The sequence below is a fragment of the Ambystoma mexicanum genome, chromosome 1p, assembly GCF_040938575.1.
Source record: "Ambystoma mexicanum isolate Mex_15411 chromosome 1p, UKY_AmexF1_1, whole genome shotgun sequence".
In the NCBI taxonomy this organism is placed as follows: domain Eukaryota; kingdom Metazoa; phylum Chordata; class Amphibia; order Caudata; family Ambystomatidae; genus Ambystoma; species Ambystoma mexicanum.
Window position 1 is genome coordinate 976,283,935 of NC_090921.1, and position 27,458 is coordinate 976,311,392.

The 27,458-nt window shown below is 46.9% G+C and overlaps 1 protein-coding gene across 1 annotated transcript; it reads right to left on the reverse strand.

Annotated features, from left to right (window-relative positions):
- Window positions 1-3,329: 3,329 nt before the first annotated feature.
- LOC138516667 (ribonuclease H-like) lies at window positions 3,330-3,941 on the reverse strand. The gene has a single exon (XM_069631999.1). It carries the CDS (start codon window positions 3,939-3,941, stop codon window positions 3,330-3,332), a length of 612 nt encoding a protein of 203 aa, XP_069488100.1.
- Between the last annotated feature and the right edge of the window lie 23,517 nt (window positions 3,942-27,458).

The window sequence follows — 27,458 nt, forward strand, 5'->3', positions numbered from 1 at the left end:
AATGGTTTACTTCGTCACCATAGGGTATGGGGACCGTGTGAGCAATGGCGTGGTCAGTCTTTATTTGACTATCTTTTTGTATTGCGAGGGATTTTTGAAACCCCAATTGACACCATCATAATTGCGCTATTGGGCACTGCTTTGGCACAACACCGGAGGCTCATTTGACAGGTGCAGAAGATGACCAAGACGAACGCTATGATGGGCACCAGCATCTTCACGATGGCGCCCAACCAGAACGGGGCCCGATAAAATGCAACATGAAACCAGCCATTTCCTTGTATTCCTCTTTCTTTCTGCATGCAGACTCCAAGACCATGTATGACTGCAATTACGTGAGATAATGACCTGTTCTCCACGTCTTTGGGAGGTACGAATGAACATCAGGAATCGCCAATTTTTCAGCACTTGCCTCCTTTCATTGCCATCAGCATATCGAGGATGTAGCAATTCTGCATCATCATCAGTCCCAGGGCACACAGCTCGACCTTTATGACATTGAACCCATGCTTGGTGTCAGTTGCCAACTGGACCAGTTCCCAGCATACAACTTTCAGCCATTTTGCATTGGTCACTGCTTGTACGTCGGGTAGCAGCAGTGAAGCGAAGAAAGTTTCAGCTCAGCTGAAAAGTCTGTATTCATCAGGGATTTCAGTGAGCAACAGGGATGAGTCTCTAGATAGGCAGTTTGACCTCTTTTTCCTCTGCAGCTTCTCATATTGCCCTTTTCCGGGTAGGATGTGAAACTGTGGCGGTGGTAACAGGTTCTGTTCTTCAAACACGGAAGAAATAGTCAGGCCTATATTGGGTATTGGCCTCCCTTGCAAATGTTCTTCTGGGATTACTAATAGGGCTGATGGCGATGGCAGGAGGTGCATGTACACCTGTTGGCCGCCGACCCAGTAGTAATCCCTCACCGCCACTGTGCCTCTTTTTAGGACTGGGATCAGGAGGGTCTTGTTGCAGGGTTTGTTAGAGCTGATAAAAATTGTTCCTTCACTCTGGAAGCAAAGTTCATATGTTTCTTCTTGGTGAGCTTTCACTGGTTTTTTCCATTGCTGCAATCCATGTCAACTTTGTAATATGCTCTGTCCAAATGTGGGTGCAGGATGCTTCAAATCGAGCCAGGAGCTCTTCTTCATGTCCTAAGAGGCCTTCTACATAGCAGCTGAGTGTGGTCTCTTGCCGTCTATTGCTTATATATTCTTTAAATTCTTGGATCACCAAATATGGTTTCTGCAAGCATTTAATGTTGCTCGGATTATCGTTACATTGCAGAGGATCTGGATCCATGAGCTCTAGTCATACGCTGTGTGCCTGGAAGGTGCCCTTGATCCTACGTAGCACAAGATGAACCAGGCCTTGTGCCTCTGTGATTGGTACTTCCTGTGGTACTAATACCTTGGGTGCTCCCGAAGCGTGCAGGATTAGTGAACATACATAGCAACTGCCATTCGCTGTTCCTCTCCCTACCACAATCATGTCCATATACCAACTGTTGGTCATCTCGGGGTGTCACACATCTTCCATGGCATCAAGGCCTAGCCCGTGGTAGGCATCATATTTTTGACCTTCGTGCTTGCCTTTTCATTCTCTTATGTGGCCCTATGTGTTTGCTCACAACACTTCTAATGCTAATATCATCATTACCGCTTGTGTTATGAAAAATATTCTTAAAAACAAATGGGAAAATCTGTTCTGCTATCATACTTATACTCTTACTCATATGTGCAGGTGTACTTGGTGGTCTCAGATAGCTGTTATTACGCCCCTTACTATTGTTATATATATTTACAGTAATGTTGGTGGAGTTTGTGTATGCACCCACTCCTCCCCCTCTTTTATATGATCTCCCCATATAAAATATGCTCGTCAGTAAATCCCCAATATGAACATGAATATTCTTGCACTAAAATGCATGCCACGCATATATGAATATGAGCATCTAGGAACAATCTGATAGCTAAAAGAAAAATCTGACATACACAGATATATCCGACGCTGCTGGCTCCATTATCTTCTCACCTAAAAAAGGAAAAAAGAATGCACACAAAAGATACGGTGGGGGTAAGAGAGAGAGTAAAAACAGAGAGAGAAAGAGATAGAAAGAGTAAAAAAGGAGAGAGTAATTATGTTTGAGCAACTGTGTGTGTGTGTGCACAAATGGGACACGGGTCAGAAGGAATTGTGTAATCTGGCCCTATATTTGGTCATGGGGTACATGAGGAGTGTTAGGTGCCTTTAAGGCAATTGTGTAATGTTTGGCGGTGCCCTGTGGATATCAGAAAGGTGACTCCAATAGCAAAGCCAGTTTACTTTTACAGCAAGTGGGCTTGAAAACACCACTTCATAGGGGCCATGAAATCTGGGGTTATTCCATTTTCAAACAAAGCTCCTCATGATTTCTCCAGGCAGTGGTGGGTGGGCGGCTGGGGAGGCTGTCGCTGTCTTGTCTACAATGTCTGGTGTGTCCTCTGGTCAGGGTGGTACAATCTGCACGTGTTAGGGTTGTCAAATACTCTTTCAATTCTTCACCTAAAACCGCTGCCGCTCTATGTGTATCTGATGCTCTCCTGACAGGGGATATGGGTCTGCTCATGCACCGATCAGTAATCACTCAAGGGGTGATAAATGGTGGGCCTTGCTGGGTTGTGTGCATAAACTGAAGAGGGCCAACGGTAAGCAGTGCACCCAGTTCTTCTTAGACGTGCACAGCTTCTTGAGAAACCCTTTGATCCTCTCCACAATGCTGTTGGCCTGGGGTTGATAAATTGAACACATCCAGTGTTTAATGCCAAGTAGTGCTGTGATCTAGTGAAAGAGCTCATGGAAAAAATGTGTGCTGTTCTCGGACCTTAACACATCACACATGCCCCATCAGGGGAAGACCTCACTGACAAGAAACTTGGCTCCACATTTGGCATCCGGGTGTGCACAAGGTCCTGCTTTGACCCACCTTGAAAAATGGCAAGCCAAAACAATCAGATACCGGGACCCATTTCATCTTTCCCCCATGTCCGCGTAATCTATGTGCAGCTCACGGAAAGGCCCAACAGGGTGGGGCAGAGTGGCTGGTAAATTTTGTGAAGCCATGCCTGTGCTGAAACCCGGACACGTTGTGCAGTGTATGATCATGTTAGAGAGGTGCTCCTGCATATTGGGAACAAATCAGTCCTCTTGTATGTCAGCTGCAATGTGTTGTTTTGAGCTGTGGCAGGAGTAGTGAAGTTGGTCAAAAGCTACCGTTAACAGCTCATCAGGCATTACTGCTTTACCAGTGCTCTCCTGTCTCCACATTAAATCAGTCAGGGATTGTTTGCACCCTCTCTTTACCCATAGTCCCTTTTCTTCATTTGGCGCTTGCTCTGCAACTCAATAAGATGTGCAAAGTGCACTGCTGTATATGGGGTGTTCTGCTGATTATTTGGAGGTGTGGTCACGATGTAGGCGGCAGGTGTGGGTACCGGGAGATATGCTGCCATTTTGGCCATCGCGTCTGCGGCATCGCTTCCCAATGAAATTTCGTCTGTGTTATTGGTGTGGGCGGCGCACTTGACGACTGGCACTAAAGAAGGTTGGGACAGAGCGAAGATCAATGTATCTAGCAGTGCTGCATGTTGTACTGTGGAACCGTCCACTCTCCGGTAGCCCCTCCTTTTCCACCGCAACAGACCAGCATGCACTGTTGTAGTGACGTACGCCGAGTCGGAATAAATGGTCACGTGACACCCCTGTGACATGTGCAGCGCTTCAATGAGCGATATGAGCTTTGCTGCTTGGGCCAAATAATGCATTGGCAATCTTTTCATAATCAATATCTCATAGCCCTCTGCCTCAAGGAGCACCACTGCGGTGCCCGTATGCCTCTCACCCGTCTCCTGATCAATTGTTGCTGAATCATCAAAGAAAATGTCCTCCACCTGCCCCAATGGGCTGTCCATTGCCTTAGGGGTGCCATCTCCTCCCTTTCATACGTGAAACTGTCATGCATTTTTAAGTCCTCTTCAGTAAACATTTCTGTTAAAAAAAGATGCAGTGTTCACTGTCTTGCATCGTACAATGTGGATGTTTGGGCATGAGAGGATAATCTCATATGCAGAAGCTCTCTATGTGGCCAGAGTAGATTTTGATCTTTCTAAAATGGCGAACACTGAATGCTCCACATACAAAGTGATGGAGCACCCCATCACGATAGTGGAACTTTTCTCGATTGCAAACGCAGCTGCAGCAAGTGCTGGCTTACATGCGAACTGTCCTTGCATCACTGAATCTAGTGTGTCACTGTAGAAGGCCAATGGCTTGTGTGGCCCATTGTACTGTTCTGGGTCAATACTGCAGTCATAAATTGACCGTTAGAATGTGAGAATATGTAAAATTCCTGTTGTAGTCTGGGGTGGCGAGCACTGGGGCTGTAGATATCACTTCCTTTAAGTCATTAAACTTTTTTTTATCATGTCTGTTGTCCACTCGATTATGTTATTACTTTTCTGTGCTTCCTTGAGGGCCTGCAGGATCGGTCTGGTATATGCTACATAGTCTAGAATCTATGCTTTGCAGTAGTTACATAACCCTAAGAATGTTTGCATGTCTTTCACTGTGGTGGGTTTGGGGTGGTGCGCATTTCGCTGCTTGATCTGGTATCATCCTCTTGCCATTTGCTGATATTAACTGACCTAGATACAGCACTTCCTGCTGGCAAAACTGTAGTTTCGCCTTGTCAACCTTGTACCCCTCACGGACCAGTAGTTGCAGGAGTGTTTTTTGTTTGTTTGTTTAATCATTTGTAATGCGCTCCAGACCCAGGGGTATCAGGGCGCAGCAGTTACAGGAATATGCAAAGCTTGAGTACAGAGGTTACAGGGTGATACAGATGACAAACATGGATACAGCATGATCATACATTGACATACAGCAGGGAGATTATATACATTCTATATGCAGATCTAGTGGAGCTAGATGGGAGGATGGATGGAGGTGTGCCGGTGTGGCTGGACGGTCTATAAGCAAGTGTACGTTTGTTGTGAGTAGGGAGCCAATTATTATGGAGCCTGATGGCAGATATGTGACATCTTCTTGCCACGCTGAGTGCCGCTCTTAGGGCGTTGTTTTGGAGGATTTGTATCCTCTGGATGGTTGCTTTATTGGCCCCAATATATAGGCGTTGCAATAATCCAACCTGGAGAGTATGAGGGCTCTGGCTAGAATCATGCAATTGTCATCAGACAAGAATGGTTTGCCTGTCCTGATGAGCTTACATGTGTAAGCCGTAGCGGAGGCCATGGCATTTACTTGTCTGGTGAAGGAGAGTGTGGAATCGAGGTAAATCCCCAAAGTCTTCACCTCCTTGGCCACCTTAATGAGGTTACCGTCTATTAAGAAGGATGCGTACTCCTGGCCTAGCTTCTTAAAGTTAGTTTGTGTACCCAAGATGATAAACTCGGTTTTATCATCATTCAGGCAGAGTCCATGGGTTGCCATCCATGCCTGAATGATGAGATACACTCTATTCACCAAGGCCGAGTCCTCGACATGATCCCCAGAAATTGGGAAGAGAATCTGAGTATCACCTGCATAGTTAGTGATACCCAGAAGGTCCAGATCGTCAAAGAGGGGCTTGGTGAATATATTGTATATAGTGGGGGAAACACATGAGCCCTATGGGACACCACATGTGATGGGGATGGGGTCAGCCGCTGCAGATGGGGAGAACCCCCTCATGGTCCTGTCACCCAGGAAGGACTCAATCCATCAAATGGCCTCTTTGGAAAAGTGGGCAGCTGAGTCCAGGGTGACTGCATAAGCCCTTGTGATCCACAAGATCGAATGCAGCCGATAGGTCGAGTAGTAAAAGGAGGGCTGTTTTCCCTTTGTCTCTTTTTCTCTTAGTTCATCGACCTGTGTCTTCAGGTCGATAAGGGCAGTCTCGGTTCCATGTTGGGGCTAAAAACCTGATTGTCGGGCCCGTAGCAGTTTGTGGGCTTCCAGAAATTTTTGAATTTGAAGGTAAGCAACCTTGTCGAGTATTTTTAACAGGAAAGAGACTGTTGTGATGGGGTGGTAATTAGTGGGTATAAGTGGGTCAAGGGTTTGTTTTTTTAGCAAAGGGAGCACCCAGGATTGTTTAAGGTTAGTGGGGATGGTGCCAGAAGCGAATGAAGCATTGACAAGTTTGGATATGAAGGCTACCAGATCTCTTGCTGCATCCTTTATGAGCTGGGCTGGACAGAGGTCACCCTGGCAGTTGGATGGCTTGAGTGAGAGAATAACTTTTTCTACCTCGCGAATAGTAGTTTTAGAGAAATTAAAGCAGGTGGGAGAGTCGGATGATGGAATGTTCTTGGAAGGAGGGGTCGTGGGCATCTTATTAGGCTGGGAGTTGATTGAGGCTTTTTTCAGGGCTATTTTGTTTTGGAGGGTGGTGACTTTATAAGCAAGTGTTTGTTGAATGTCTGAACACCAAGTTTTACCTTTAGTGCAAATGTCGGGAGGGGGAATCGGAGACTCGAGTTCCTTAAGGATGGTAAATAATTCCTTCATACTAGGGTTGGCTTTGGAGATGTGTTTATTGTACGAGTTACGTTTGGCCAGGCAGATTTCTTTTTTATATTTGGAGGAAATTTCTGTTAATCTAGTTCTGTTAGCTTCTGATGGGATCAATTTCCAGGATGTTTCACAGCTCCTCTTTAATTGACGTAGATATTTTAGCTGTGGGGTGTACCATTTGTTTAAATGGGTTTTGGGCTTGTTGGCTCAGAGTCTAGGTTGTCAGCAAGCGAATTAAGGGTGGGGAGGATGGCAGGGATCACTTTGTCCATTGTGATGCTCTTCTTATTTCTCGTTAGGCAAGGTGGGGCTGCAGGGCTAACTGAAGGAAGATGTCTGAGCATAGAGAGTGCAAAGGACAGGAGGAAATGGTCTGTCCAGAGTAGAGGGTCAATGGCGATGATGTTGGCAGTACAGTTATAGTCCACCACCCAATCAAGGGTTCTCCCTTTGTTGTGGGTGGGTTCGCAGACTTTTTTGGATAGTCCAAATTCGGTTAGAATATTGGAGGTGGTTGTGGTGTGTTTATCTAGAGGGTCATTAAAGCCCAAGTTAAAGTCGCCTAGGAGTAGTAGCTGAGAAGTGGTTTTAAGGTTGTTAGAGAGTAGGGTATGGATGTCCTCCTCGAATGTCCCAATTGGGCCAGGAGGTCTATACATTAAGTGGATAGTGAGGGACTGGGAGTTGATTAGTGGAAGTTTGACTGAAAAAGATTCGCAGGACTGGTAATTTTGGGTGGGCGAGAGTCTCATGGAGAGGCAGGATTTGGCGATAATAGCAATGCCTCAGCCTCAAGCATTGTCTCTGTCCTGTCTGAGTATTGTATAATCGTCAGGGACTGCTAACGATAGCATGGGGCCAGCCTCTTCATGCAGCCAAAGTCCAGGTTGTCTGTCAATATTAGGTCGTCAATTTCTGTAGCGTGGGCAATCATGGATCTGGCGTTTATTAAGGCTCCTTTGAGGTAGTTGGTGACAGTAGAAGGACTGGTCGTTGGGTGGGCTTTCTTTGGTTTATACACCTTGTTGTGCTTGGTAGAGGTGTCAGGATCTAGGCCAGAGGTGGTGAGGTTGTCACTGATAGTCAGCTGATTGATAGTGAGGTTTGTTTTCTTGTTTGCCATAGGCAAGGATCTGGTGAGGGGTTCGTGGAGTTTAGTTAATCTGGCACAGAGTCTGGAGTTCCTGGTGGCTAAGGTGCACGGATTACTTAGGAATGAGCTAGATGTGGCATAGTTCACTTGCCCAATAGTGGGTGGGTTTATTGATGTTGTAGTCATTCTAGTGTAGACTTGTGCATTGGTAAGAAGGGGTTGCACTAGACACATTAGGAGGCAGGGTGTAGATAATGTGCTAGGGACACAGGGAATGTGTGCTGTGGTGAGCATATTATGCTAAGGGATTACAGTAGTGGAGATAAAATGCAAGTAATAACAGCGGGCAAGTAGGTTGTTAGTTCAGTGGCGCAGGGTAGGCTGGTTCAATATTGGCAAAAGGCAAATACACCAATGCGGGTAGGCTAGTACAATATTACAGCTAATTATTGGTACAGAATAGGCTTGTTCATCATTACTATGCAATCCCTGACTATGTAAACAGCCTCTACCTCGGTATACCATAATACCCCCTGAAGAAACTACAACGAATCCAAAATGCAGCAGTCAGACTACTGCTCAAACTATCCAGAAGAGACCACATCACTCCTGCCCTAAAAACACTACACTGGCTCCCAGTAAAACATCGCATCACCTTCAAAACCATGTGCATAACGCACAGGGCAATCAGTGGACAAGGAGCAGAATTCCTTCAGAAGAAAATCATAGTCTACAAACCAAAGAGGCCCCTCCGATCCTGCAACGAAATCCGCCTGGAACTAAAACCATACCTTAAGAAAAAACTTGGAGGCACCTCCTTGTACCACTTAGCTGCAAAAACCTGGAACAACATCCCAAAAGAGATAAGAAACACAGAAGTTTACCACAAATTCAGAAAATTACTAAAAACCTGGCTCTTCAAGACCACAGACTCAGGCTGAAAACCGAAACAGAGAAAAAGGATGACGATACTGGAAAGGATACCGACAGCCCCAGAAGCGACAGGGAAGATCCTGCAGTACCGGGTCAGATGAAACCAGATAGACTGAAACACATGGAGATGGAGTCAACTACCCCAGACAATCCCACCTTCAACCTCACCCCCCCCCCCCTCCTTAGACGCCACCAGGTACCATAGTGTCAATTGAATCATCGAGACACTGACAATCACCACACTAGCTGAGTGGTGGATATTGGAAGATGCTCTGGCCCAAAAGTAGGAAGGGAGGACAGGTGGGGTGGTGAGGGGGGCTGGTTGAGGTGGGGGACAGATGTGAAAGGGACATTGAATGCAAGATGGGCCCAGATCAGATCAGTGGCTCATCAGGAGAGACTACACAAGCCCAGCGCCTCAATTCAGGATAGAGATGCCAAGTAACCAATTCCACTAACAATTTTCTCCTCTGCACACACCTCTCAAACTCCAAACAAACACAATCATAAACCTACAGCACAACAAACCGCACAAACTTCACTACATTGCAACAACACAAAATAATAAAAAACACATAGACAACAGTACACGACGACTACCGGCCGCAACACCCTAGGCCCAGCCAACAGACCCACCGGGCTGAGACCGCCAACAGCACATCACTGCTGTCTTGCACTTTTCCTGCTTTCTCCCACTAACCCACCCTCCCTTCCTCTTTCAGAGCCGCCAGTACGCCAGGGGACCACTCCGGTGGTGATAGTGAGCGGTACAAATGTCCTTTAACATTAACATTAACATTAACATTAACATTAACATTACAGTAGAAGCGAGTACAGTAATGCAGGTAGTCACAAGGTCAGCATAACAGTAAGGGCTAGTACAACAATACTAGGTAGGCACAGTGTGATAGAGTCTTGGCAACAGTGCTGCTCACTGTCACTACATACAAGCAAACTGTCCACGTACTGGATGATCGTACTGGATGCTTGGATGTTTCCTAGGTCAGTGTGCAATATTCTGTTTAAAATGCTTGGGCTCTCACAGTACCCCTGAGGCAAATGAGTATGTTCGAAGTGCATAGTGCACAGTCTCGGGTGGATAGCTCAGGGGCAACGTGCTCGCCTTGGAAGCAAGACGACACAGAGCAACACAGGTTCGGTCCGCGCTTAGAAACCTCTGGGTATTAAGTGCGTTATAAATAACCTATCATATCATATAATTCCGCCATGGGTAAACACTGTAAAATACTGGGAATCGGGGTGCAAAGGAATAGAAAAGAAGGCGTTTCTCCTGGGGGATGCTAAATAAAATAGTGGGAGGGTTAGGGACCACAGGAAATTCATTCTGTCCCAAATTGTTTAGGGGGCATAAATCCTGGATCATCCTCCAATTGCCCCCTGTTGCAGGCCTATGTAAGACCTGTCTGCTGCTGATGGAGACCGATAGCCTTAAAGACAGTGCTATTATTCAGTGCGCTTGCTGCTCAAAACAAATGGAAAGCATGGGGGGTAACAGTCTATCTAAGGATTGTTTTACGCTAATGGAGACTGACATGGGCACAGTATCCTGCTTTTTGATGATATTCAAGCCATTCAGGGTTCCACAGCCATATTGGCTGAGGCGTGTTTAAAACAACACTTTTACAGGTGGTACTAGGATACAAAATAAATGACCCCCAACAGGATGCTCCCGAATGTCTGGAACTATCTTACGCGTATAATTCGCTACATAAAATATGTTTTGTGTTGAGCCCTAAATGCACTGTAGATTTCATGCCCTTGACGCAGCCATTGACACAGATAAGGATCAGTACTGGGACTGAACAATGCATATCGAAAACATTATGGGGTATAGAATCTGCAAATTACCCTCTCTTGAAAATGAAGCAATTTAGAGGCATGTGTTCGATGGGGGGTTAGAAACATCATTGAGAAAACAGTTCCCAATTGGGAAGGGATAAAGTATATATAAATGAGCTCCTAATGCAGTGTAACACGATCGCTTAACGAAGCAGCGGCATGCAATGTGTTTGTGCGGTGTTCGCATGTATTATGGATTCCATAACCCTGCTGATTATTTTTGTATTTAAATAGGCATATATTTTGAATAGAAATTGCTGTTTTAAATGTGAATAAAAATCTGTTGTTTATAAAAACTGACTGTGTCTTTATGTCTACCCTGAATCTGTCAAAAATATATTATGATGAAGGAGGTGTCAGTAGTTATAGAGGGGTTGACAGTCTGTGTCGTAAACGGCGACCGATGGTGAGAAGGTGTCACAGGGAGCGGTTAAGATGTGGCTTTCAGGGGAGGATACCTACACTACGCAAACCGGCCCCGAAAACATTTTAAATGGCGAATGGCAGTGGTATGCTATGTCATTCAGCAGTGGCAGGCAGATATTATGGAGTCAGTTTCGTAACGATAACAAGGTTTTTTTTTATATATTCTAGCCGTCATCGACATTCTATCAAAATATGCTTATGTTGAGGCTTTGAAGAACAAGGCGGGCCACAGCGTGGCCATGGCTTTTAAGCGCATATTTAACAAAGGCAGGGGTCCCACAAAACTATAGACGGATGCTGGTAAAGAGTTTTTAAATAAGCCACTGCAGAATCTTTTAAAGCAACACAGTGTGCACCACTTTGTAACACACTCTGAAGTTAAAGCCTCCATTGTAGAACATTTTATACGAACATTTAAAACACGATTCTGGCAATTGTTTACAGATAAAAATACCCAAAGATATATCGAGGTGCTACCCGCATTTATAAATGTATATAACAATACGCATCATAGATCTATTAAAAGCAACCCTGCTGATGTAACATCACAGAATGCCCTGAAGATCTGGAAAAAGCTGTATGGCTAAATACTTTGTAAAAAGATTAAATGTATACCCCTTAAAAAGGGGGATCATGTGTGGATTTCAAAACACAAGGCTAGCTTTACAAAGGTGTATGAGCAGATCTACAGCAACAAGATCTTTATCGTAGAAGGAGTGACTCAGAGGGAGGGTGTCTATATATACACGCTAATTGATTATTTGGGCAAGGGTGTTCAAGGTGTTTTTTATGGGAGGAGATCCAGAAAGTCAGTAAAGACCAAAAGCAGAATCGAAAAAGTCATAAAAAGTAAAGGCTGTGGAGCCAGAAAACAATATCTAGTTAAATGTCTGGGGTTGCCTGACAAATTCAACAGTTGGGTGTCAGCCGGATCCATAGAGACCACAGGTGTGTAACGGTGTTCAAAATGGAGTCTGCATCTTTTTCCCAGCAACGCTTCAGCCAAGACATTTCCAGGTAAAAAAATATCCAACTTTACTGTGAAGCTGGCCAAACCTGTAAATCTGAAGGGGCAGTGGACGGTGGCACTCACCGAAGCTCAGTGCGTCCGATCGTGGGACACTTTAGGCCCGGGGGAAGCAAACTTTATTACAAAACGAACAAACCCCTCGAGGCTCTGTCCGGGTGGATTTCCCAAGGGCCATTATTCAAATATACCAGAACTTGTGAGAGTCATCAACAAGGCCGTATCACATAGCCGAATGTGAGGACACAACGCTACAACTAGCCCTGCAGCAGTGTAAAGTTTTTCTACAGGGTCCAGACCCGTCCATTAGGTTTTCAACAGAGGGGAGACTGCACAACATACTGGGGACTTTGCAATACATTGGAAGTAAAGAACTGTGGGATAATACATGTGCTGACATTAACAGGGGTTTTTATATCTTATTGCTCTATAGCGATGTTGTGGAGTATCAACAGGTGGGGAATAGCTACGCCTCGCTACTTGGAACCGTGGAGATTAAAGGGAACAACAACGAAATTGTGAACATTCAATACAACAAACCCGACTATGTTCCCATGTGTAAAAACCATTTTGACACTATCAACATACAGATAAGAGATGACCAAGGTCAATTTGTATAATTTAAATACGGAAAAATCTGGCTGCGGTTGCACTTCAGACCACTCTGGCTGAAAGATTAATAAAACAGCGTTAGAATGGCTGTGATAAAGAACTATGGAGACCGCGGTCCCTATATGGATTATTACATGAAGCAGGCCGGTTACAGCATTCAGCCATATTTTAGCGGAACTCCCGTCATGTATGGGGCGGGGCTCGGCAGCATCTTTAAAAGTCTTTTTAGACGAGTGATGCCCTTTTTACATCGTGGTTTTGAATTATTTAAACCGCATGTGAAAACGGCGGCTGGCAATATTGCAAAAGACGTTGTGGGAAGCATGACAGCTGAGATTGCTGAGCGGCTCGCCCAACAGAAAAAGCAGGGGCAGGACAGATCCGTCCTCATTTATAAACCACATAGGAGCGTTAAGAGGAAGAGGTCAGTGTCCCACCACGAAAAAGCAGATCAAAAGCCAGAGGCGCACAGGCGAATAGGAAGAAGAAACTATTTGTTATTTCTAAAAGACACAAAGGCAGCAATATTTTTTAAAGAACAATGGCCTTCTTACACTGAGCTACGGGGGAATGTGTAAAATCAGAACTTTTTACAGTGCCCCCGACACAGACCATCATCGACAACAGTTTCTTTATCGAGGTCTTGTCTCTGGCTGATCTATCACCTTTAGCCCCCATATAATATTTTGTATCAGGCTCGTTCGACATGTATCTGGATTTGAACAATACGCTGCTGCATCTAACCTGTAAAATAACAAAGGCGGGTGTAACCGAAACAGCGGCTACAGCACGTGTGGTTATGATTACTTACCCAATAGCTAGCATGTTTAATCAGGTGGACATGACATTGGGCGATCGAATGATAACACGTAGCAATCATATCTATGCCTACAGGGCCTACATAGAGAGTCTGTTACATTACGGCCATGTTGTCCTGGATAAGCAGCTCTCGGCTGGGCTTTTTTACTGCGATAACATGAGGCATTTTGACAACACAGTTCTGGACGGCGATAACAAGGGATTCGTGCAAAGAGCCTATCACGCCAGGACCAGTAGAGTATATGATTTACTGGGCCGTCTACATGCTGACCTTTTCTTTCAGGATAAACTATTGATCAATGGTGTTGAGCGGGGACGCCGAACAGTACAAACTAGTCATTGTATCAGCCAGTTTATTTGTTAAATGTGTAAGCGTCTCTCCGACTATTAGAATGGAGCATGCAGAGGCACAGCAGATATCTAACATGAAATATCCAATGGAGCGAGTCGCTCTTAAAGTCTTTAGCATTCCTACTGGTAGCCACAGCACCAGTAAATACAACCTGTTTCTGGGGCAGCCCCCAAAGATAATCATCATGGGAACTGTTGAAACAACATCGCTTACCGGTGCATATGATAAAAATCCCTTTGACTTCAAACACTGTAACATGAATTATACAGCTCTGCACAAGGACAGTGGGGGACATTCCGAGTTGGGCGGTAAGAGGTTAACGGGCACCGGTAAGTACCCAATTTTGGATTGCAGAACATAATCAGAGAGTACATGGGATTGGTGGCTGTCACTGGAAAGCACATGCGTGATGTACCATTTTCATTCACACGCAACAATTATGTGCTCGGCTATACCTTGCAGACCTTTGATCTAAGACCTGATAATGCATCAACGGGTCATTTCAACCTCATGAGCAGAGGAAACCTATATGTTGAAATAAAGTTTGAAAGAAACCTAACCACCACACATTCCCTGCTAGTGTGGAGCGTTTTGCATAGCGTTCTTGAGATCAACACTCAAAGAAACATACTTTTTGATGTTTAATGGATACTCTACAGATAAAAGGATGTTTGCGTAAACATAGACATGCTCGATGATAGACATGGTGTGTATGCCAACAAAAATCTAAAGAGAGGGGAAACCCTGTGTGAACACTCTCAACCTTGAGAGACAGTTTGTTCACCCTGTCGATCAGGGAATGACAGATACCATATATAAAGTGACAGGGGACAGTGTTGGTAATTTGGCAAGCTCGAAAGAAACAGCAGAAGAGTTCCTGAGATGGTTAAACAGCCTAAATAGACATCCTCAATTCACCATGACAGTGGAGCAAGAGGCAATTAATTTTTTAGATCGTGAAGACGGCAGAATCCTCGTGAAACCGTTTCATAAAACCACAGAGAAAAACTTCTTATTGCATTTTGAGTCTCACCATGTAAAACATCTTAAAGATAATCTGCCCTATGGACAGTTTTTGAGACTAAAACGCAATAGTTCTAATCAACAAGCATTCAAAGAAGAAGCACAACATCTGAAGCTTAAGTTGAAAAATAGAGTGTACCCTACAAAACTTATTAGGAAAGCAGCTAAAAGCGCATTCAGTAATAATAGGGAGGCCCTCCTTGAGGAGAAACCGAAGAAACAACATGACAATAAAATTGTGTGTGTTAATACTTTTACTAACCACAGTTTGACCATCAGAAACATTATATCTAAACACTGGAAACTATTGGGAACTACAGTAGCTAACCCCACAATGCCATTGTTTGCCTATACCAAATCCTATACCAAATCCCGTTCAATAGGGAATAGTGTAAGCCACAGTAGATATCGGTGCACCCCTCCCACAGCCACTAGTATCACCAGCCAATGGGGGTTACCACCAGTGACAGGCCACTCACCATGTGGTCAATGCGTGGTTTGTAAATTGACAACTAGGAGCAAAGAGGTAGAGATAGGTTTAACTACACTATGGACACAGAAAACATTTTCTAACTGTAACACTGAGTATGTAATTTACATGATCACATGTCCCTGTGGCCTGCACTATATAGGCAAAACTAATCGAAAAATCAAAACGTGCATTTGTGAACACAAAAGCTGCTTAAAGAACAAGATCTTGCAGGCTCCAATGGTAAAACATTTCGTTGAACAAAATCCTGGTTGTGAAAGTTTCACATGGACGGTTCTCCTAGTAGTCAAAGGTGAGAATTCAGTAATGAAGAACACGAAACTCCTGAAAAAAGAGAAAGAGTGGATTTTCAAAATACACAGCGACCTGAGAAGGTTAAACGATGCAATTGAGTGGCACAAGGTTTTGTAGGAAAGTAGTCTACTTCTAGTGGCTTATGATATCTGTCTATCCCTGGGGTATTTTTCATTGACCAGTTTCCACTAGGTTTTCACCTCTAAACCTATTTACGTGCCTGTAATGATAAAGTTAATCTACTTGCAGTTAAAATCTTTTTGTGGATGGGCGAACGAAAAGACTTTTGAAGGACATTTTAAACAGTTAATATCTTTCATTTAGACCACCAGAGGGCCTGTAACCTAGATGGTCCCTAGTTAACACTAAGAAGAGACTATTGGTCTCCTGAGAGTGATTTTCCACCATATGAATCTGGAGCCTGCTTAAGATGGCGCTCGCTAGCAAAACCGACGTCTGACAGTGAAGGCAGGAGTCTGGGATGGCGATCTGCACAAGTGAAGACGGGTGCTGTGAAAAGGTAACCGTGAGTTAGACACAGTAAGGAAACACGTAACTTCACCAGAGGGAAACTAGCACTAGGCATACATTATGAATAACATATGTAGCCACATGGGGCGAGCTCAGAACTATTTACCAAGTAGTGATTTTGGGTTCTTCTGCTTCCAGCCATCCCGTTTTTCAACTACGCCGTATCACTACCAATGGCCGGAACAGACTGAGATAGCGTCACGCGGGGCCAGTCCATTAAAGTTGGATAAGGTAATTGTTTGATGGTTCTTGTTCATTAATATGTCTTGCCTGATAGATGGAAGGGGTGCAGACTAGACACCAGCCCTAGTAACTACTTTTACCCCAATATTAAGAAAGAGAGACAGAATGACATGTTGTCTTGACAGATGGTGAATTCAGGGAGCAGGTTTCTTTCCCTGCTTAATCCCTCCCTGCCCAACTTTTGTTACTCCTCAATAACACTTAGCTCAGACATAGGAAAGTGTGCTTTAGGCACACGAGTGTGGGCAGATGTTTTTGCCCTTTTCTTTGATAAGATTGGTGTAGATTGCCAAGTCGGAATTGTATATTAATTGAACCTGCAGAGTGATGGTGCTCTGGTAATAGTCTGATAGAATTTGTTATGTATCTCCAATAGATAAGACCATCTCGAAGGTGGAATAAAGAAGCACTGGTTTAATAAATTGAAATCAGGCTGCTTTCAGACGCCCACTACAGCAAGTCGAGGTAATGACATTTTCTTTACCCCGGTTTGTACAGATTTAAACTGTTTATAAATAAGTATTGAAGTTTCTTATTTTGTTTTTGTTTATATTGATTGTCTACCAACAGCAACCCTGCACCGACAACACAGATTCAGATGTTGTGGGGCAAGATGGCCCTTAATTATGTGTTGCAAGTTCAAGTGACTTACTAAGAAATCCTCATGAAGAAAGTTCAAAACTAATGTTAAGGAACTGAAACATGTCAAGGCAAAATACCAGGATTGCTTAGAGACTGGTTTTCTTTACAAGCTACACTGAATGAGTCTGGGTTGAACTAAACTGACCCATTGAATGGATATCAGTAATGAATTGTGATTAGTTGAAATCAATAATGTTCTTGTCACTAGCACTTTGTTTTTGAATTAATGTGATTTTATCATGTTTTATGATTGTTGAATAAAATGTATATGTTTTGTAAGTACCGTTGAGACTGAAGGGTCTGCTGTTGTGTAGAACTCCCTACCCTATCACTTTATATATGGTGTATGCCAGCAATACATGTCCCAAACGCCTACCCAGAAATCGCCCGGTTAACCTGGTGGTGAACACTGATCCTCAGGCCCGGGCGGAAAAACAATGGATAGCTTTGTGGCTGGAGGGAGATGTGCTAACAGTGTTTGAAAGTTTGGCGCACTTCCTGCAACACCCCATATACGCCAGGGTTTTAATGGACTATGTAAAAAGCATTGCAAAATATTGACGTTATAGTACTGTACTGGTTCAAGACTCAAAAGCCGTGACCTACAGTCAGCACTGTATATTCTTTATCAGCCAAATGTCAGAATGTAAATTGCTGGTTGCTGTTTTGAAAATGTATTAGAGCAATTGCATGCCAAATGACCAAATGGTGACCAGATTTGTTAACAAGATGTTATCTAATGTATATAGATCGCGCAAAATGTTTACATTATGTCAAAATTGTAAACGTGGATCGTCTATACACTGATACATGTATCAATAAAATAGTTTAAAGAATCAATAAGCATTGTACGTTATTATACATACTAAGTAATATAACCTAATAAACTACCAGTCATGTTTATGAATTGAAAACTTTTATTAATAACATTACATATTTAATACTGAAAGAAAAGAAAGGTTATAGCAGAATATAGTGGCAAAGAAACGTATACATTCATCGATGATTGGGTTCACATTATTTATATAGCCATATAGGCCTGCCGCACCCCTGCCGTGTTCTAGACGTGCATGCCAGAGGTGGATAAAGAATCCATAAGCCAACTGGTATTCCAATCCTTTTCTGGGCTGGGTGAGCGGTGACTGTTTATGGGGTGCTTAATGGGCAATGTTATTGGTGAGGAGTTGAGGGAACCCCAGTTTTAGCCGCTCCAGAAGGCGTCGCTGGGCGACATTACCCATGACCAAAGGCGGAATATTTAAATTGGCCACTGCCTGCATAAACTTGTTCCAGCCAATTGGTGCATTTATTGTAGCAGCGGGGTTTCGGTTTGTAACACTTCGTACTAGATTGTGCAAGTTCAAACCCTTTAAAACCCTACCTTTATAAATAAACTCCCCTCTATCAGTCCAGGCACCCACATCGTTAGCAAGTTGGATCGTATATAGCAATAGTTGCCACAACCGGATCTGTCCCAGGTGGGTCCCCCGCACTGCTACATTCTTCGGGTCGGCATGTATAACGTTAGTTTGTTTTTCTCTACATCGTTATGTCGGGCGTGGTTTAAGTATCTGTGTAGAATATTCGAGTATAATGCCGCTTTAGCATGCACGATAAATCAGATCTGTTTAAAACATCCTTCAATTCCGAGTCCAGATGCATGGTTGCAACTTTTCGTATATACCAATACTTCGGGGTGTGGGAGTCATCATGTTTTCTAACTGATGCTTGTCCACCGGATACATTTTATGGGTGTGTTCCATTATTGATCTCTGAGCAAGCTGGTGATTAGCGGTAAGGCTATGCCAATGAGCTAGCCTATGAACCCACCAGATTGCGAGACCACTTTTCTTTTAGCCCTTTGCGATATTTGCTTATTGCACAGTTTCCTGGTGACCTTCTTTTTCTTTTTCAATACACTTATTTGACCGTGTGTTAGGGGATGTGGCCATTTAAAGTGTTCTGAGTAATCTCCGCAATAGCGGCCACCAAGTCGTCGGAGGCCGCGGCTAGAATGGCCTTGCGTTGTTGAGGGGTGGCATATACAAGCATTTTCAACAGCACAATGTTTCTCTGTATGCGTGTTGGCATGGTGAAAGCGCGACCATGTAGTGATGCGATATTGTGCTTGATGTTTTTTAAATGTCTTTCTTGGGATATAAACAACGGGCAACTCCGGCAGAAATATATCAGTGCGCAATCTATAATCCTCTAGAGTGGTTGTTTTTAAATCACCCAGGAGATATCCGTAGGGTTTACTGGTCGCGTCTTCAAAAGCTTCCATGAAAAAATGTGTTTTGGTCAGATACATCTGGCGGGCTAGCACGGCTAGTTGCTGTTTATCCCGTGAGTTTTTAAATAACACTATATAGCTAGATTTAGTGTTATCGGTCTGTTGCGCTTCCCCTTGTTAAATACGTTTTGTACAATATAACATGTGTTCAGATTGCAGCGATGGGTATATTGCGTAAATTATTTTTCTAGTTCGGTGTTTTGACCCCCCTCGGTCATCAAATCATCCACAGTAATCATATGCACCATGCATGGCAGTAATAAAAGATTGTTGTTGAAACTCTCTGGCTAACCTTCTAGAAATCAAAGGTGTTTAAACTGCTGTTGTAGGGTGTTGTAAAGAGGTTGCCAGTAACTGTAAAACCAAATAATATTTTAGGGGACATGTGATACCGCAGTGTGGGCATTTTCTAAAAGTTTTTTGTCAAAGTAACTCTTCCCGCAGCGAGAGGGACCAACCAGCACACACGCGAAAGGGGTGTTGTAGCCTGGTATCCATAATGACAAATGCCTGCGCAGTGGCAAAGTATGTACAGATATCCATGTGCAAGCTTCTCGGGTGAGTTTAAATCACTGCGTATGGCTAGCCTTTCAAGTTTCTAAAAGTTGATAAAACAAACATTACTATATCTGCACATTTCTATTTACCCTTTAAGCTCTACATGGAAACTTACACAGAATTGTAAATAAAAAATATAATGCAGTATACATTTTGAAAGCTGTATAAAACACATGCATTATATAACACACACAACATAGCTTTAGAAGTTATGATGAATCATTCAGCATATAGCATCCCATCACACCTGTAAAAACACTGATCACAACTCCCCACGCACCCCTCCGAATACGCGTACCCCGCTTGCGTCAGCGAAATCGCGTGTAAAACTCCCTGCGCACCCCTCGGAATATGCGTACCCCGCTCGCGCCAGCGAAATCACGTGTAAAACTCCCCACGCACCTCTCGGAATGCCGAACTAGACCCAGGCGAGCGGGGTACATGTATTCCGGGGTTGTGCGTGGATTTCTACATGCGATTGGCCTGGCACTAGCGGGGTACGTGTATTCCGGGGGTGCGCGTGGATTTCTACACGCGATTGGCCTGGCGTGAGCGGGGTACGCGTATTCCGGGATGCGCAGGGAGAACTACACATGATTTGGCAGTGTGGGCCCTCCCGGGTGTGCCCCTCCCCCCTCCCCAAGCCCCACATGCAGCCCACACCACAGGGGACCACCCCACACCCATGGGCATGCCCCGCAGGCAGCACATCCACCCTCCCCATGGCCGGCAGGCAATCCATCACCCCAGGGCATGCCCTGCATTCAGCCCATCACCCCTGGGCATGCCCCGCAGACAGCCCATCACCCCAGACCATGCCCCACAGGCAGTCTACATGGCACCATGCACTTGGGAGCCCTGACACATGTCCCCCCACCCCCATTGACGGCAACCTGCCAGCAGGCCCCGACTCATGTCCCCCACCCCTATTGACGGCAACTTGCCAGCAGGCCCCGACTCATGTCCCCCACCCCACTCCCTTGACGGCAACCTGCCAGCAGGCCCCGACTCATGACCTTCACCCCACCCCTATTGACGGCAACTTGCCAGCAGGCCCCACTCATGTCCCCCACCCCACCCCCATTGACGGCAACTTGTCAGCAGGCCCCGACTCATGTCCCCCACCCCACCCCCATTGACGGCAACCTGCCAGCAGGCCCCGACTCATGTCCCCCAAAACACCACGTCATAACTATACAGACCCATGGCCCTAATGTCAACCCAAATCCCACACCCCCACCCCCCAGTACAAACACCCAACGATACACTGCACCCACTCCCTACTAAATCACCCATTCCATGATAGTCTGAAACGAACCAGCATGCCAATCAACAAATGTCCTACAGAGCCACACAGTGGCAACACATGACTGAGCCACTGGCCATGGAGACATCCACAAATGAAAACATACAAGATCACACCAAGACTGAAGAATAATGATATGTATTAAAAATTAAAACAAATGCCAATATGAAAATCACGCATGCAAATAAAGTAAAAATGAAAGCAATATGAAAAAGAGGGTGAAATCCAAGTAAAAATTCAATTCCAAAACATGAAGAAAAAAAAGTGGTCCATAACCAAAGTCCATAGAAATAAAGGCCAAGATGAAAATCATAAAAAAACATTACTCCATGTGAAAATTTAAAAAAGTATGTACAAGTCCGTAATAATGATAACAAAAGTCTGAAGGGTCCAATATCCCCAAAAAACCTACCTAAAACCCTATCTAAAATACAACTATATACAAAAGGTGGAGCAAAGTCTGTGGACTCCAAATAATAATAAAAACCAAATGAAACCTAATCCTAAATAACTATATACAAAGGCGGCAGGCTAGTCCGACGGCTCACTCATTGATGTCCCAGGCCAGGGCATCATCGAATTCCACTTCAATGTCCTGGAGGCGGGTCTCTTCCCTGGCTCCGAGGTCTCGCAGGGATGCAGCCATGGCCTCCTCCAAATCCCTGCGAGTTGCCTCGAGGCACTCAGCCCGCCTCAACGCCCGGCGCATGGAGTTCTCCACCCTAACCATTGTGAGCCATGATTCCTCTGCCCGCCGCCGCTCCGCATCTATCTGCTAGCCCAACCGCTGCCACATGGAAGACACTCCCAATCCTGGGTCCTCCTGCCCGCCGGCCGATGCCTGCCCCTGGGATGTTGAAGGCCCCGAGCCATGATCACTCCCACGCTGAGCCTGCTGCTGCCTCCAATGCAACTATCTCTGACACCACAACGGCCTCCAGGCTGATGGAATCCTCTGGTGCTGCCGTGCACGTGCCCTGCTTGATGATGCCTGCACGTCCTCCATCTGCTGGGGTCCAGTTGGTGGGGTGGCCACCCCTGCTGGACCTCCGACTCCACAGGGGGCCCAGGTGATACTTGGGCGGGAAGATGGCACAGAGGATGACTGGCGCATAGGGGGTTCAGTTGAGGAGGGCGTCACAAGAAGTTCCAGCACACGGATGAACCCAGTGCCGCTGACCTGTCCTAGTAGGTCAACGCGGCCAAAGAGGGATTTGAAATGATGTGCATTGTCCAGACGAGAACCCTGCACGTCATCCCGAATCCCACGTTGGTGCAACGCCACCCCAGCTAGGGCAGGCTCAATCCGGTCACGGATTTCATCGTCCGCAGAGAGAGGACGGCCAGTGGTTGTATGCGCATCCCATCCCTGAAAACGAGTCTGGACGGAGGCATCCCTGCTGGTGCTGGATGATGCAGTCACAGGATCGGGGACAGGATCACACACAGGCACCTCCCCGGCAGCCTGTGCTGCCTCCTGTCCCTGCCCCTGGACTGCACCACTAGCACCAGTGGAATTCCCCCCTCCATTCCCCGTGCGTGGCCCTTCCACGGCCTCCTCCTCAACCGAACCCCCCACCAACCTGGATGACTCTGTGCCATCTTCCTCCATAGGCCCCTGTGGGGACTCAGCTGCCCCTACTGCTGCCGAGGAGTCCACCTCCAAACTCCGCCTCTTGGACCTCCCCTCGGCAGCTGAGGCCGTGGATGCAGCACCAGACTCCTCACTCCAGGAAGAGATCACTACGGGGAAGGGGAGCTGGGCCTTGCGTCTCCGGCTGGCGGTGGGATCCCTGCCACTGTGCTCCACAGCACCGTCTCCACCCTCTTCATCAGTCGACGCTGCAGACAGGAGAGACAGAACACAGGCATCAGGGCACTGTACAATGGTCAGATACACACATGACAGTTGCACATGAGTGGCAGTGTCAGACTTCACAGATGGCATCACACTCCCCAACACTCAAATCATTAGAACCCACACACATGCACAAATTAACAGGAATCGTGCAGCAGGCAGCAGCATCCATACACACACACCAGCATGAACATCCGAAGGTTGGCATGACGTCACACGCAACATGGGGAGTGCCCAACACATGCACACACCACCAGACAGACATGCATCTGTACATCTCCACCACCTGTCACAGTGCAATCATCGGCAACTATGTCGCATCTGCCAATCGGGTTCCTTCATGTCTGTGTATCATAGTCGCACACATGTCAAACACACACACATGCACATTTACACCGTGCAGTACATGAAGGTGGAACCAGCATCTATATGTCACACCACAACCATGCCATAGTACATGCACATAAATGCTAACATGTGTGCGTCTCCACATGCAGTTGTGCATCATGCTTTGTAACACATACACCATTGATGTGCATCACACATGACTGGACTCACATGCGGCAGGCTCATGTCCCTGCACATACACATCTATACATGGGCCTTTCCAGACATATGTCCAAGCTGCACACTCCTGGCACACCTCAACATGCACTGCATCCAATTAGTACACATGGACACTTACCGCTCGACTCCGGAAGGGTCTGCCTCTCAAGGACCTGGAGGTAAAGCGCTGAGCGTATGCATTCCAGGACCCTCATCTGGTCGTTGGTAAGGTGTACCCAGCACCCCTCTGCATCCGCTGCTTCCAAGAGGCGCCGGGCCTTCCTGAGGGTCCTGGACCTGAAGTCCTCCCAGCGCTTACGGACGTGTGGTAGGTCGCAGGTTGCCACCCCCTCTGCGTTGATGGCAACCACGATGTCCATCTAGATCCTTCTCCGTCCATCCTTGTCGGCGCGTATTCTTCCGAGGAGGACATCTTAATGCACCAGGACTTGCTCCACCAGGGTGCCAACCTCTCCTGCTGTGAAGCTGGCAGCCCTTTGCCTCTCTGGCTGGGGGTTGCCAGTGGTCTCTGATGGTGTTTCCCCCGACATTGCAACCCCCGAGGCAGGTGTGGGTGGGCAACTGGGTCCTGGTGCTGGGCTGTGAAGCGATGAAACTGCAGCCGGGAGTCTTCTGTTCCAGCAGGTGTGGTCACAGCAACTGGACCCATGCAGATGGCTGATGTGCAGGCACCAAATAGTAGGGCACGTGGCCAGCAGGCAGGCAGGCAGCAGCAGATGGCTGGTGGGAGTTGGCTCGGGGCTCTGGGGGGCAGGAAAATGGCCTTCTGGGCAGGAGCGTGGTCTTCCGTCACGTGGCCCGCTTGATACGGAGTGATTTGGCATGTGAAAAAACAGCACGTCAGCGTGTAATTCGAGGAAAGGCCCTTAGCGTGTAAGCGCGTATGTGACGTAACGGGCACGGGCGTTTCCCTCCGATGGGTGCATAGTGATTCAGCACCTGAAAAAACAGCACGTCCGCGTGTTAACGCGTGTAATTCGAGGAAAGGGCCTAAGCGCGTATGTGACGTGATGCGCACAGGCGTTTCCCTCGGCACGGGTTAAAGGTGAGCAGGGCCAGCAGTTCACTGTACATGCTTTTCGTGGAGACCGATGCGTGTGTTGCTACTTTTGGTTGTTTCACACGCCATCCCTACTTCACAGCGGATCAAGGACGTATCTCTTCTTTTGGCGGGGGTATTGGCTACGCGTGTTTTTCATTACCACGGTAGTCAGACAGTGAGTCGCGCACGCTATTTTTCCCACTGCGGGTCCCCCTGTGTATCACGTACCCGTTTTTGAGGTCATAGTAGCCTGCGTGTCCCATGCGTACGTGTTTTTCGTGTCCCTGGGTGCCACCGCGTACTGCAGGAGGTTAATTCCACACACGTGGGCTACTGGGGGTTGCGTGCACAGTTTTACTGCAGTTTTGGGGTGCATGAATGTTGCGTGACCCGTCACTTTATCAGCGGGGTCACATACAGCCTTGCAGGCGCACAGGGCTGCTGTTAAGATCTAGTATCCCACCCCATTCACCCCAATTGGCCATGACAATTGTCGTGTACACCTCCCATTGGCACTACTACATCTGTGCCGGCACTACTACATCTGTGCCATGGTTGGGAGGCCACAAAAGGTGAGGGGCACCTCAGCTGGACGTCCTCCATGTGGTGGGCATGGTCAAGGGTGTGGCCGGGGTGACCAGGGAGTAGGGGGACTCCAGGGTGTCCAGGCTGGCTGCAGAGGGGGAGGAGGCAGGGGTGCGCCACTTCGGCAGGATGTTCTGCCACGTGTTGGTGCAGTCATGCCACCACCCCCTGTGGTTCCGGGAGATGCAGCTCTTGCATCTGGCACTGGCAACCATGTGACCCGGCAGTCCGTTTCATCGACTGCCATGGGCCCAAGGGTAGTGGTAGCTGCGGGTGCAGCTGTGGCCACCACCACCCAGGCTCAGGGTCGGTCAGCGCATGCTGCGTTGGCACCTCAAGAGTCCCAGGATGATTTCCAGGTGATCAGGAGGCACGTGGAAGTGCAAGCAGGGCTGCCCTGACCAAGACACATGTCCCTGGGGCAGTATTATCATCTGCTGCCCCGAGCAGCCGGGTGTTGGCAACTGCATGGGCAGATGCAGCCGACACCAGCCCGGCTGTGAGTCTGCCATCCAGGGCAGTCTCGGTCAATGACCATGGCACAGCGGATGTTGCTGCGCAGGGTCCAGTCAAGGGCACCCAGCAGCCACTGACGAAAGTCAGGGCTTCCGTCCTAGTTCCACCTGCCACTCCATTGGTTCAATCCACCAGTGCCACTGCCCCTACTGATCAGAGTGGCATTTGCCAGTCAGGGTCCGGATCACTGCCCAAGAGGAGGAAGGTTGCACCTGCGCAAGAGGCTGGGACCACAGACACAGCTCCGGCCTCCGGCACGTTGAGGAAGAAGCCTTTCTGCAAGCAGGAACTAGACTTCCTTGTGGACTACGTGTCGGGACATGGCCGTGAAATGCTAGTAGGCCCAAATTGTCACACTACGGCTGCCCAGCGTTTGTACCACTGGAAGCATATTGCAGAGTGTGTCAGTGCATTCGGACATGAGGTGCGGACAGCTCAGGAGTGCAAAAAGCGTTGGGATGACCTCTGACGCTGTGCTAAGCTAAAGCGTGCCTCCAATTATGCCATGACTCGGGTGACTGGCAGTGGGCCACCACCTGAGGAGGAAGATCTCACTTTGCACGAGTTGATCGCTGCGGAGTTCATACCGGCAGAATTGTACGAAGGAGTGGGAGAGATGCTGGATTTTGATGCCCCGTCCAGTGAGTGTTGTTGCATGTTTGTCCAGCCCATGTGTGGTTTGCTTGTGTGATGTGTTGTGCTTGACTGCCACTACATGCTATGTGTACATGGTTCTCATGTGCGAGTCATACAATGCTTCACTGATGCTTGCCTGCTGTGCAGCATGCTGGACATGTAGAGCAGACGGGGACTGTCCTCATCACCACACTTACACCCTACTCACATGCTAGTCACCCGGCTGCCCCTCCGGTCCATGTTCCAGCTCACTGGCCCTTCTGCATGTAGCCTGGGGTGTCTTTCCACTCAGCACTCGGACTATGTCATCGCATGACTGACATGCATGTGTGTTCTGCCTGCATGCAGGTACTCCACGTAGGCATGCTCCCTTGCCCCTCCACCCCCCTGCACCCCAATTTCACCATGGCACTGGTGGGTATCATGTTGGACTACTGCAATGGCCTGTTCAACGCTCCTGTGTACATGCACACTTCCCCCTGCCAACCTGCCAGACACATACTGTGGGGTACATCCTTTGTCCTTGATGCAGGGTGTCTCACTCGGACTGTGCAGATGGCAGATGCTCCGTAGGGACATGAGTGCCCATTCATGCTCCATGTGCATTCCATGCATGCCCTTATGTGTCCTTGGCAGGATGATCATTGTAGTACGTGTTCAGGATGACATTCATTTAATGGCATTTGATCATCCATTCCATGCCCACTCTGGCTCAGTCCTGCATCACGCACATGTTTAGGGTGTCATAGTCTGTGTGGGGCACAGGCCTCCCCCTGTTTCAGGCCCTCTGACTCTGTTCAACTGGTGTAGTGGCTTCTGCACAAATGGGTGTACTACTGAGGGTTCATCATGTGTCCTGCTTACTGTCCCATGCTCATCTCCTGTGTTGTCAGTTGACTCAGATGATGCAATTGACACTAGTCAACACTGTCTGCCAATACACAGTTCTCTAGCCAACCTTTCACTGCCGTGCAATGCCTCCCTGCATTTTCACTAAGGGGGTGGTTGCCTGTAGCCATGCAACCCATTGCATGCAAATTGCACGTGATGCCTGAACTTGCCCTTACACTGCCTTCATGTTTACTGATTGACATCATGATGTACTTGTTGATGTAGATAGTTGGTAACTTACACATGTTCTGCACTGCACCAACCCACTTCTGAGCCATGTTACACTGTTCTACATGCCTACTCACTGCTGCAATGTCA